This window comes from Equus caballus, chromosome 14 (genome assembly GCF_041296265.1).
Source record: "Equus caballus isolate H_3958 breed thoroughbred chromosome 14, TB-T2T, whole genome shotgun sequence".
Classification (NCBI taxonomy): Eukaryota; Metazoa; Chordata; class Mammalia; order Perissodactyla; family Equidae; genus Equus; species Equus caballus.
Window position 1 is genome coordinate 105,467,049 of NC_091697.1, and position 12,235 is coordinate 105,479,283.

Sequence of the window (12,235 nt, forward strand, 5' to 3'; positions counted from 1 at the left end):
TATTGAGTGGTCACATTAAGACTTTAACTTGGAGTGTTATTTAGGGTTTTTCTTCATAAATGAGACAGATGTGTAATTTTCTTTTCTCAAGTTACCGTGGTGTTTCTGGTGTCAAGGTTATGCTAACCCCATCGAGTGAGTTCTGCAGCTTACTTTCCGTCTTCTTTGTTTTCCCAAACAATTGATATTTGGGGTTCCTAGAAAATTCTAAATGTGTTTTTCAGCTTGCAAGCAGTATTTTGAAAAGTATCCAGGAGACCATGAGCTCCTTTGGGAAGTTGAAGGTGTGGGACACTGGTACCAGCGAATGCCAGTCACCAGAGCGTTGCAGAGAGAAACACTTAAAATTACAGGTGAGAATGTTTTCGGGTTGAGCACGTGTCCAGCTTAAAAAGCGGTGCCTGACGATGCTTGTGTCTCACAGTCTAGGGCAGCAGTGTGACCTCTCTAGGAACAGGCCCTGTTTGCTGAAGTTTGAATTTTTGTTAGGTATTTACATTGAGTCACTGATAATAAGAGGACCTAGGAGAGCCCAGCAGAGCAGAACCGTCCAGTAGGAGTTGGTGGGTAAGAAATGGACACAGATTACTGACACAGCCTAGACAGGCATCCGGGGCTCAGAGGGGTCCCCAGCCTCACGCCGCTCTCCTCAGAGTCGCCAGGTATGCACGGCGAAGACTGTCACTGCGAGGTTTCAGTAGAAGCTTGTGGTGAAGGGAGCCACACGCTGGATGTTCAGCACCCTCTGTTCAGGCTGCTCTTCAGGGCTTTTGTGAAAATCACTACAAACAGTGTTACAGTTAAAACCAAGTACTGATTGGGTTACAATTTTTAAAATTCTTCTACACACAGCAGTTTCTCAAAATGAAGCTAAAAGACCTGTGTCTGGAGAATATGGTCTTGCGTCTGTTCCAGAATATGAAGCAGGAACTGAAGACAATCAGCCTAGTGAGATGCAGCTAACGGTAGGTACACCGGATGTTTATTGTAGGAAATAGCCATTTTTCTGTTTCTTGAAAATAGGTTCAGCTAATATTTAATTTTTTTAATGTTATAGTCATTCAACAAACTATGTAATTGCTACTGTGTTAGTTTTCTTGGCATCTTCTGTTAATTAGTTACTGAGGGCTTAATTTTCTTTGAAAAATAATTTTGAATACTACATATAATATAGAAGAAAATAAAAATCTGTAATGCCACTACTTCAGATATAGCAACTGTTAATTTTTGTATATGTACTTAATGTTTACTATAAAACATGTATCTACATACATTTTATTTTTGTTTTTATTCTTTTATGCTGCTTCTGCTTTTTGCCATTAAAGTAATATTATAAGCGTTTTCCGTGGCATTACTTTTTTTTTGATGGGAAAGATTTGCTCTGAGCTAACATCTGTTGCCAGTCGTCTTCTTCCCTCCCCCCGCTTCCCAAAGCCCCAGTACGTAGTTGGATATTCTAGTTGTAAGTCCTTCTAGTTCTTTTTTTTTTTTTTTTTTTTTTGAGGAAGATTAGCCCTGAGCTAACCACTGCCAGTCCTCCTCTTTTGCTGAGGAAGACTGGCCCTGAGCTAACATCCGTGCCCATCTTCCTCTACTTTATATGTGGGACGCCTACCACAGCATGGCTTGCCAACCGGTGCCATGTCTGCACCCGGGATCCGAACCAGTGAACCCTGGGCTGCCCCTAAGTCCTTCTAGTTCTTCTATGTAAGCTGCCACCATTGCATGGCTACTGACAGATGAGTGTTGTGGTTCCACGACGGGGAGTTGAACCCAGGCCGCTGAAGCAGAGTGTGCTGAACGTTACCGCTAATCCATCAGGGCTGGCTCCATGGCATTACTGTTTTAAAACATGATTGTTAAATGGCAGCACACTCTTCTACTATATATGTAAATACCATCATTTATTTCCTTAACATATTATACTTGTTTTTTTACATTTATAAGTGGCCCAGCAGCAAACACATTTATGCAAGCGTCCCTGTGCATATATAATAATTTCCTTGCACAGGTAAATTTCTAGAAGTGGAATTAGTAGTAAGTCAAAGGATTAGGAAGTTATTGTAGGAAGTTTGAGGCTGTATGTGCTAGGTCTGTGTAGATCATAATGCACTTTGCAAATACTAGGAAACCTGAAAGCAGAAGCACAGGTCCCATTACCACACTCCAGAGGACTGAGCAGGTACTCTTCTAGAACTTACCTGATATTAGTTAGTATCAAGTGCATTGATGGGCTTCTAGAAGTCCCTTTTATGCAGTGTTCTGTTGGGATGGGATTTATTACAGTTGTAAGTTGTACACGGGTATCTGATTGTGTTTTTAGTGAGTGTTGAATATGTCTGTGTAAACATGCATGCATTTCAGAGACATGCGCTTTGGGGAATTGTTTGTGCCTTTTATTTCCTGTCTTAATTATCATGAGCATTGACTATTTGAGTGAAAATTTGTGGAACGTTTTTAAGGATGATATGAATAATATCACTATATATAAGGAGTTAGATTTTTTGTTTTAATTTTTTCTCCATTTGGAACTTCAGATTAGCCCCAGTTCTATGACAGTGCCTTCCCAGTTCCTCAGATGTACTCGATTCATTTGCTGTTGGTCAGATACCGTAAGACCAGGGAAAGCAGAAAAATCTGCTCTTCCCATTCGTGTGGTGAGAGCAATGATTTACTTTAATATTGAGCCAAATAGTTTTAAATGTGTCGTTTTAGTGCAACTATATTAAAATTGCACCATGTCATGAGGTTGGCAGCGTAAATGAGATTTCTTTCATTTTGGGAATTCATATTATTCATGTTTAATATTTTAATTTGTTCAAGGAAAGTATTTCTCATGTTATACTATTTCATATTTCTTTCTATCAGTAACCGCATGGGGAAGTGGTTTTGTTTGTTTATTTTAACTACATGATGTGGGTTTTTTTAGCTTTATTGAGGTGTAATTGACATAACAATCGTATGTATTTAAGATGTGCAATTTGATGTTTTGATACACATTGTGAAATGATCACTACATGATTTATTCTTTAGATGATGGTTTTTCTATTTGCGTTTTCCTATTTTTGAACATAAAACATTACATGTACTTCTCTCACGATACTTTTTGTACCTTTTATTTATTCGTCTTTATGTCTTAACCTTAGCCAGTTGAACTGCAGGCTCTGGAAGACAGGATTTTTACCTTAGCCCTTGCAGTTGCTCCCTTGTTTGTCTGCGTCCTGTAAAGAGGCCATCTTGAAGCCTATGTGCTGCTATACTGTGAGGTTTCGATAAGTGTGTGGTGAGTGAATGGATAGCAGTCTGTATAGTAAAGTAGGTACTGTGGCAAGCACTGGACATACAAGGGTATGGTTTTCATCAGCTCGGGAGAAGTAGATGGCCCATTATTGGAAAGAGATAAGTAAACAGATGTCCTTCAGGATACTAGTTCCTTAATCGAGCAGATAGCGGGTGATTGAAGGTGCGTAGCACAGTAGGACTGGCTCTCCCTGAGGACTGGAGTAGGTAAGGTGGGAACTGAGCTGACTTTTGAAGGGTGCCTTTGGGCTCTGTGACAAAGGTTGTTAGGGCATTCCAAAGGATAGCGTGTAAAAAATGCAGGCGTGAAAGAAAGGGTCATGTTTGGTATGTAAGACATATTTGGTATTGAAGAGTTGGGGAGTTTGTATTCTAGACAGCAATAAAACGGGAAAGCTTGTTTTTTAAAGCAAAGGAGTGGCACAATTTGTGATTCGGAAGCATTGCTGTCATTGGGGCGAGGGGGTCTCAGGGCATGCGGTTGGGTCTCAGGGCATGTGGTTAGAGCGAAGGGTGCAGTGAGGAGGCTGTTGGAATAGTTCACGTTAAAGGAGATAAAGACCTGAGCTACAGCATTGGTCAGACGAGGGGGCAGCTTTGAGAGATTGTTCAGAGTGGAACTGACAGGCTTGGTGGTTGATTGAATGAGGATAGGGAGAAGTCGTTACCGCCTCACAGGTTTTTGGCTAGAATGGTTGACTGAATTGTTATTGCCATTAACCAAAACAGGGAATAATATTGGGAAAAGAGAAGAGTTCCGTTTGAGACAGGTTGGACGTGAAGTTGGAGGAAGTATCCACTGGGGAGATATTTCATTGGAAGTAGAGCTTTTGGAATCAGGAAAGAAGTTGAGGAGGTTAAATGGTATTTTCGGATTCATCAGCAAGTAGCTGTTGAAGTAAAGGTGGTAGATAAGTCAGGCAGGGAGGGCACGTGGGCTGGGGCGAGAAGGGAGCTGAGGACGGAACGCTGGGAGACTCCAGTGTGGACCACTGCAACATACGAGGCGGCTTGCTGAGTCCTCAGGCTCGTAAGAAACTGAGGCTTGACATAGCCTTTTGTTACTTAAGTGAGTTTTCTTAGTTGGTAAATAGTGAGTACAAAAAGTGCTATTTGGACAACGTTTTAAAATATTGTTTTTGACACAATGAAGATCCATTGGGAGAAAAAATGAGGTGAAACTTTTGGTTTTAATCTGTGTTTCTGTTTTAGATTGATTCTCTAAAAGATGCCTTTGCAAGCACTTCTGAAGGTAAGAATCAGCTGGTCTATCAGTAAGCGTTTGAGACACTGAGAATTAGGGTGTGGGGGTGTGTGTCCGTCCATCCGTCCCTTGGAGTAATTGCAGATTTATCTGAAAATCTAGATTTAGATCTGGAAGCTACCTAAATTTAGAAATCTAAATCTAGAATTTATTATAAATTTTAGAATTTATTCTAGATCTAAATCTAGAATTTATCTAAAACCTAAATCTGGCTTCTAATGCCACCACTACTGCCGATGTTGCTATGTGAACAGAGTAAGCCGCCATGCCTCTCTTTTCCTCTCCTGTAGAACAGAGATGGTAATGTCTACTTTGTTTCCCAAGATGATTGGGAGAGAATGTAAGTGAAATGCAGAAACACTTTGCAGAGCTCAAGGTAACATGGAAATGTGAGGAAGGAATATTGACAAAGTTATTTCATAATTCAGAAAAAGACACTGATATTGTTTCTTAGCCTGATGTGAGAGAGAAAGGGAGAGTGTGATGGTGAGGGCGTATGTCAACTAGCATAGTTCTTGCCTCGCTGTGTATTTTCATGTGACCCTTTGAATGCGTAATTAATTGTACTTGCTGTCTTTCTCAGGTCATGATAAAACACCTGTTTCCACTCGTACTCGGAGTAGTCAGCTAAAGCGGCCAAAGATTGGAAAGCGTTTTCAGGATTCTGAGTTTAGTAATTCTCAAGGGGAAGATGAAAAGACTCCCCAGACCTCACCTACAGCTTCAGTAAACAAGTAAAGTGTTGTTTATGTTACTGTCATCATTTGGTTTATTCTTTGTTTTTATTTTTTTGTGAAGAAGATTGGCCTGGAGCTAACATGTGTTGCCAATTTTCCTCTTTTTACTTGAGGAAGATTGTCCCTGAGCTAACATCTGTGCCAGTCTTCCTCCACTCTATGTGGGGTGCCGCCACAGCATTGCTTGATGAGCAGTGTGTAGGTCCATGCCTAGGATCTGAACCCTTGAACCCTGGGCTCCTGAAGCAGAGTGCTCCAACCTAACCACTATGCCACCAGGCCGGCCCCTGGTTTATTCTTTTCATTTTACTAGTATTTAGTACTTAAGTTGGAGGCAATGATTATATTGTTTGTGTAGCAATGACATTGGTATAGGAGTTTTGTTTGAATTCTACAAGATTATTGATTACACCTGCCAGTGGTGACGGTCACTTTGATGGTCCTGTAGGGAGAAAGTGCTAGTAAGAAAGTGGAATAAACTCACCATTGAATCTCTCATGTGTGAAATCCAAGAGAATGTTCTAGTGATTATATTATCCCAAATGAGTCACCAACTTTGAATTTGACAACAGCTGTAGTTTTTAGTAATGCTTGAGGTTTAGTCAATTTAAAAAACCCTCAATTTGTCTTTGTAACTGATTCACTTTACTGGGTTATGGGCTATAACATACAGTAGCGATAACCATAAACGGTGCAGACAGCTGCTCCAGGAGTGAAGAGCCGCCCGAGTAGCAGAGCAAGTGCTCTGACTGTGCCCTCTGTCTGTCTGGAAGAAAGCGAGAATGTAAATTTCATGTTAAATTAGACTTTCGTCCTCACCGTCCTACAGACTCCTCCTGAGTCAGCCGTTCAGAGCGTTGCCACGTTAGCTGTGGAATTATTTTACTCAGGTGGAGGGTTCTGTAGCTATGCTAACTTCATCATGTAAATAATTTTAAATTTGGTAATTGAATAAGAATATAAATATTTTGGTGAAAAATTCATGAACAGGCAAATATAAGTAAATATTTAAATCTGGTAATTTGTGAAAAGAGTAATAAGAGTTTTCTCACTGAGCAACATTTTGATGTAATACCCTTTTTAGAAGGGAATGTAACAGTACATTTTAAATTGGACATCCCACAATTATTATGGAATCAGGACAGTAACAGTAAGACTAAATGCTTGAATGCTTACTCAGACACTACGAAGAACGAAACTCCTCTTTGCCCTTGAAGAACTGATGGCCTAGTGGTTTCTAACACACATACTGTCCCTGTGACACAGGTTAGGAGGGCTGCAGGGTGGACTGTGATGGCGCCATAACAGAAGTGCCGGATGCTGGGGGTCAGAGGAGAGTGTGATGGATTCTGATTGGGGGATGGAGAGACTTGGCATTTGGACCAGGGCTTCAGAGATAAGTAGAAACTCAACAAGCAGAGCTGGGAGAGAAGACTTTCTAGTCAAAGGGTCCACAAGCTCTAGTCCATAGGCCAAATCTGGCCCGCCACCTACATTTGTAAATAAAGTTTTATGGTCACACATCCCTGCTCATTGGTTTGTGTGTTGTTATGGCTGCTTTTGCTTTCCAATGGTGGAGTTGAGTTGTTTAGAGACCATATGGCCCGCAAAACCTAAAGGAGAAGTTTGCTGACCCCTGCTCTACACCAGGGCTGTCCAAAGAACCTTCTGTGATGCTGGGAATGTTCTGTGTCTGCCCTGCCCGGTGTGGCAGCCACTGCCCATTGTGCCCGTTGAGCACTTCAGGTGTGGCTCGTGCCACTGAGGAACTGAATTTCTAATTTCATTTAATGTTAGTTAGTGTAAATGATGACGTGTGTCCCGTGGCTGCTGTTACTGCACCCTGCAGGTCTAGACTCCAGGAGTAACATGAGCAAAGGCACAGAGCTGGAAGGAAGGTCGGTGAGGATGAGTGATGTGTAAGGTAAATGGTGGCATCCGGTGGGAGATAGTGATGCAAGGGTCTGGTTATGCTAGGCTTTGAAAGCGGGTGCGCTTTATTCTCTAAACCCTAGAACCGTCTGAGCCAGGCTGTCACAGCTACAGGTACGTGTATTAGAAACAGCTCTGAAAACCTTACTGAAGAATGTGCAGGGGGGAGGGTGAGTGGGAACAAGTCACAGTGGTCCAGAGGGACCTGGGGCTTGAAGTAGGGCCATGAAAATGGGAATAGCAAGTTAGGGGTATGTTTGGAAGATATTTTGGATTTGTTGTCCGTAGAGGATGAAGCCATATCATTTATTGTCCATGGAGAATGAAAGCGGCACTACTGATAATTATGCCAGTGCTGCGACAAAAGGTGTAGACTGGACTGTCCCTGGTAAAGGGGGTATGCGTTCATCCTGATAGAGCGAGACCTAGTCAGATGTGGATGGAGCGAGAGAGGGGCCGAGAGTACGTGCTGGAGAAGATGGTGATGTTAACCAAACTGGGGAAGGTAGGACCGAGAACACATTTATAAGATGAAGAGGTTGGTTTTGAACCTGTAAAATTTGAAGTTGTTGACTGAAGCACAGTTGATTCTCTAAAGTTTTACTTTATTAACAAATCCCTGGAATTTTATATTCATCCTTAATAAGACAAGTAAGAACGGTTTTCTTTTGTTTTGTAGATTGGAGTCCACGGCACGCACCTCAGAGAGCTCAGAGGAATTCCTGGAAGAAGAACCTGAACAGAGTGCGATCGAGTTTGAGGATGAAGGTAGCGATAAAGAGGCGCGGCCCGTGCCGGAAACCCAGCCTCCCCCGGACAAGCAGGACGGTGAAAAGGTGTGAGGCCACTTCGTAAATGAAACAGTGGAAGTAAACGGAAGTTTAACTGTCATGATCATATATTGTCAGAAAAATATAATGATGTATTTTAGAGCCTTAACAGAAATTGTGTTTAATGTTAAAAAGCATGTGTCTGTATTATGCAGGATCGGGTTGTGGAGTTGGGGAGAGGATGAACTTACAAGTATCATTTTATATTTCAAACCGAGTTTGTGAACGGGTGACTTATAGCGAAGATGAAAGAAAGGATGTTTAGGTAGTAAGGTCTCTCAGTGCATTTAAAATATAAATTAATTTGTGGGATTAAACATACTTAAGTGACACGAAGGATGTGACTGTGAGGTCTGCCTTGTAGAACCGGTTAGAATGCCTTGAAGTAGGCACTCAGTTGCACCCTTATTTTGGGTAGAAGGATAAAAGTAGTTGTCTAGAAAGAAATATCTAAGACTACAATTGATTTACAGATTCCTGGAAAAATAGCTAAATTCATTTTTTTTTTTTAACGCTAGAAACCAAATAGGAAAATCGTCTTTGACTAAGTATCCTCTGCGTCTGGCCTGCCTTCTGCACCTCCTCCAGTGTTTTTCTGTGTCTTCTTTTTTCTTCTTCTCTGTCCATTTCCTATCCTTCTCTTTTTTTTCTTTAATATCTTTAATCTTTTCCTGGCTGCAGATTCCTTATTTCTTCTTTCATATGTACTTAAGTTTCTTTAACAATCTTTTACCTGTTTGCCAAGTCTAGCCAGCCCCTGAACAAATGAAACTACATCATGCTTTTATTTTCTTAACTTACTCCAGTTTAGCTCCTGCTTCATCTACTTCGTGAAACTGTAGTTTTAAGTGGCATTTTTTTCTTTTCTTATAGAAAATTGGGAAAATAAAGCACATGTTTTAAAAAGGGACTTACATGCATCTAGATGTTTATGGGAATATATATTTGTGTTTTTTTCTCTTTTAAAGAGAAAAGAAATTGCTTAAGATTTCTTTTTTTGTTTTTTTAAGATTTTATTTGTCCTTTTTCTCCCAAAGCCTGCTGGTACATAGTTGTATATTTTAGTTGTGGGTCCTTCTAGTTGTGGCATGTGGGACGCCGCCTCAGCATGGCTCGATGAACAGTGCCATGTCTGTGCCCAGGGTTCAAACCGGCGAAACCCTGGGCCACTGAAGCAGAGCGTGCGAACTTAACCACTGGGCCACGGGGCAGCCCCAAGATTTCTTAGTATAACTTAAGATTATACTGTACACACTTTATGTCGTGTGTTTCCTGTGTCACATGGTACACTGAGCACATGCTCCCATGGGTCACCAGGGCACTCCCATTCCACTCCCATTCCACTGCCATCTTCCTCGAGATTCTCCAGTCCCTGGCTTTCTAACACTACTTTATTTTTATTTCTTGGTTTTCCAATCTCTGAAGTTTTGCTGTGTTTTGTTTGTTTTTTAAAGCTTGGCACCTGAGCTAACATCTGTTGTGGATCTTCTTTTTTCTTTTTCTTATTCTTCTTCTCCCCAAAGCCTCCCGGTACGCAGTTGCATGTTCTAGTTGTGGGTCTTTCTAGTTGTGGCATGTGGGATGCCGCCTCAGCATGGCCTGATGAGCGGCGCTATATCCGTGCCCAGGATCTGAACCAGCGAAACCCTGGTCCGCCAAAGTGGAGCACGCGAACTTAACCACTCAGCGACTGGCCTGCCCTTTTGGTTTTGGTTTTAATTACTTTTTGTCTGTTCTGCTTCCTGCTTTTTCCCCTTTATTTGTGGACATTCTAGAAGACTCAGTTCTTGGCTTTCTGCTCTTTGGTTCATGCTCTCTCTTTTGAAAACAAACACGCTCTAATGGCTCAACTGTTACCTCTGTGGGGATGACCAGTAACTCTGGACTTTAAATATGGATCCAGACTGTAGTCCCATAATGTTACTTGCCTTCTGAAAATTCCTATTTAGACCGATGTCTGTCATCATCTTAAGTTCAGCATAATCTCTGTTCCTTCTTATCACTTCTGTATTGAGCCTTTTTTCCTGTTTCTTACTTTCTTCTGTTCCCAAACCTAGAACTTGAAGGACTGAGTTTTTCTCTTCTGTTGCTTCTGACTTTCAGTTACTCACCAAAATTCTATTTAAGCTTTTGCTCTCTTCTCATTTTCTTCCTTTGAATATTTCACCCACTCTAGTTGGTCCTTGTGTGAGTTTTATTATAATTACCTTCTATGTGCCGTCAGTTCTGTATACCATCCGGCTAGATTAATTTTTCTAAGTGTCTGATTTCAGTATCCCTTTGGAAAACTTTCCTTACATGATTTCAGGGGTCCTGTGTAATCCAGCCAAATCTATTTCTGAACGCCTAAGTGCATCAGTTTCCTAATTTTTAAAATGGTAGTAAAATGCCCTCTGATTATTAAGAAGTCTTGTAACCTGGTAAACATTGGAAGAAGAGTTTCAGAAATGGGAGGGTTTGTGTTATCAGATGACTTTTCCATATTTTAACATGATGTCAGGAGCAGGATTGTTCATAAATGACCCACCTTGACTGGACAGTGAGCTAACAGAGATTGCGGGCTCTCTAATCCCAGAAAGAGGCTGTACGCAAACTCAGTTTCCCACAGACTGGTAGTGCTTCTTGCCCCTGGCAGGGTGAGCTGTGACTTCCTGCAGGCCCCAGAGCGCCCAATTGCTGAACAGCTGGTGTGCTGTAAAGAGCTGGTGCCAAACGGAGACCCTTTCTCTGTTGCCTCTTTACTGCAAAGGTTCCTCCCATGATTGCCCTATAAGAAGGGAGAGCCAGAAAGTGGCTGGGGCTCCTCACTGAGTTTCAGACCCACACTTCGTGTCCTGGTCCTGTCCTCTCTCCATGGGAAGAGGGGAGTTTGGGGTACTTAGGGATTCTTGTCTTTTACTCACCGGGCTGCCTAAGTTCCCCTTTCGCCCAGTAAGACTATTCCTTAACCCTGCCCTAAATGTGGTAGCATTTATCTCGAGTCCTGGCGCTTGACAGGTAGGGGCTGAGAATGGACCCACCTTGCATGACAAATAAGTTAGTGTCATCGTTTCCTGACTTATTCTTTTCCCCTGATGGTGTAGGAGTCTGAACTAGAGCCTGTGAATGGTGAGATAGTGGATGATACGCTTAAGACCTCGCTGACGACTGAAGAGGAGGACTCCGCTAGTGAGGTTTTAGATGAAGAATTGAAACTGCAGTCTTTCAGTTCCGGTGAGGACTCTGCTGCTCTTGTTCCGCTGGTGGTGGACTCTTCCAAACCCGCTGAGGCTGTTGCCCAGGAGAAGGTAAGGGGGGAATAACCTACTTTTTTATAGTTAAGGTGTTCCGCTGTTGACGACATGCTATGGGCAGTGTGGTATACATATTTTCCTCCTCTTTAACATGTACAGTCCTTCAGGAAAGTTAAATTTTATACTGGATTTGGTATTTTAAGAAGATGCAATCAGTAATATTCCATAAATTCAAACCTTTGTAACCTTGTTTATTCTTATCTGACTTATGGTAACAAAATGAATAAATGTTTAGAAAAATGGACAAATCATTATGTACGAAATATTTGAACACCTGTTGCTTACACAGTCTGTGACCAGTACAGTCAGTTTAATTAGATTAGATTATAGTCATGTGTCACTTAATGATGGGGACATTCTGAGAAATGTGTCGTCAGGCACTTTTGTTGTGTGAGCATCACAGAGTGAACTAACACAAACCTGGATGGTGTATAGCCTACTGCACATCTAGGCTGCATGGGTGAGTCCTACAGGACCACCATCAGGTATGTGGTCCGTTGTTGACCGAAAGGTGGTTACGTGGTGCATGACTGTAGTGGGGAAAACTTGATGGAGTATTTTAAAATAAATCTAATTTTTATTTTTGAATATTCCAATTTAAGGCTAAGAAACTATTGTATAGTGTTATTTTATTAGTATCTCACATAAATAAATGAATACAATTTCCACTGTCCTCACTTATCATCTCATGAAACCACAGTCAAAGTTAGTGGAGTGGCACAGTGTCAAGTCCCAAGGGACTCCTGGTTCTGGCTCCAGTGACACCCAGAAACTAAAAACTCTTGAGTTGATTCATGATTTTGAAGAATCTTTTTTTTTTTTTTGAAGATTTTATTTTTCCTTTTTCTTCCCCAAAGCCCCCCAGTACATAGTTGTATA

General features: G+C 41.5%; 1 protein-coding gene across 48 annotated transcripts in view; it reads left to right on the top strand.

Annotated features, from left to right (window-relative positions):
• Window positions 1–12,235, top strand: part of FAM169A (family with sequence similarity 169 member A) — a 61,738-nt gene that overhangs the window by 44,659 nt on the left and 4,844 nt on the right. For 36 of the 48 annotated variants that reach the window (XM_070233420.1, XM_023618177.2, XM_070233408.1 and 33 more), the window contains 6 exons: window positions 225–353; window positions 853–965; window positions 4,513–4,552; window positions 5,148–5,298; window positions 7,913–8,069; window positions 11,147–11,350. In XM_070233420.1, the coding sequence (XP_070089521.1) occupies window positions 225–353; window positions 853–965; window positions 4,513–4,552; window positions 5,148–5,298; window positions 7,913–8,069; window positions 11,147–11,350 (794 nt within the window). The remainder of the gene's footprint in view (window positions 1–224; window positions 354–852; window positions 966–4,512; window positions 4,553–5,147; window positions 5,299–7,912; window positions 8,070–11,146; window positions 11,351–12,235) is intronic. The other 12 variants (XM_070233400.1, XM_070233416.1, XM_023618175.2 and 9 more) reach the window with 1 other exon arrangement.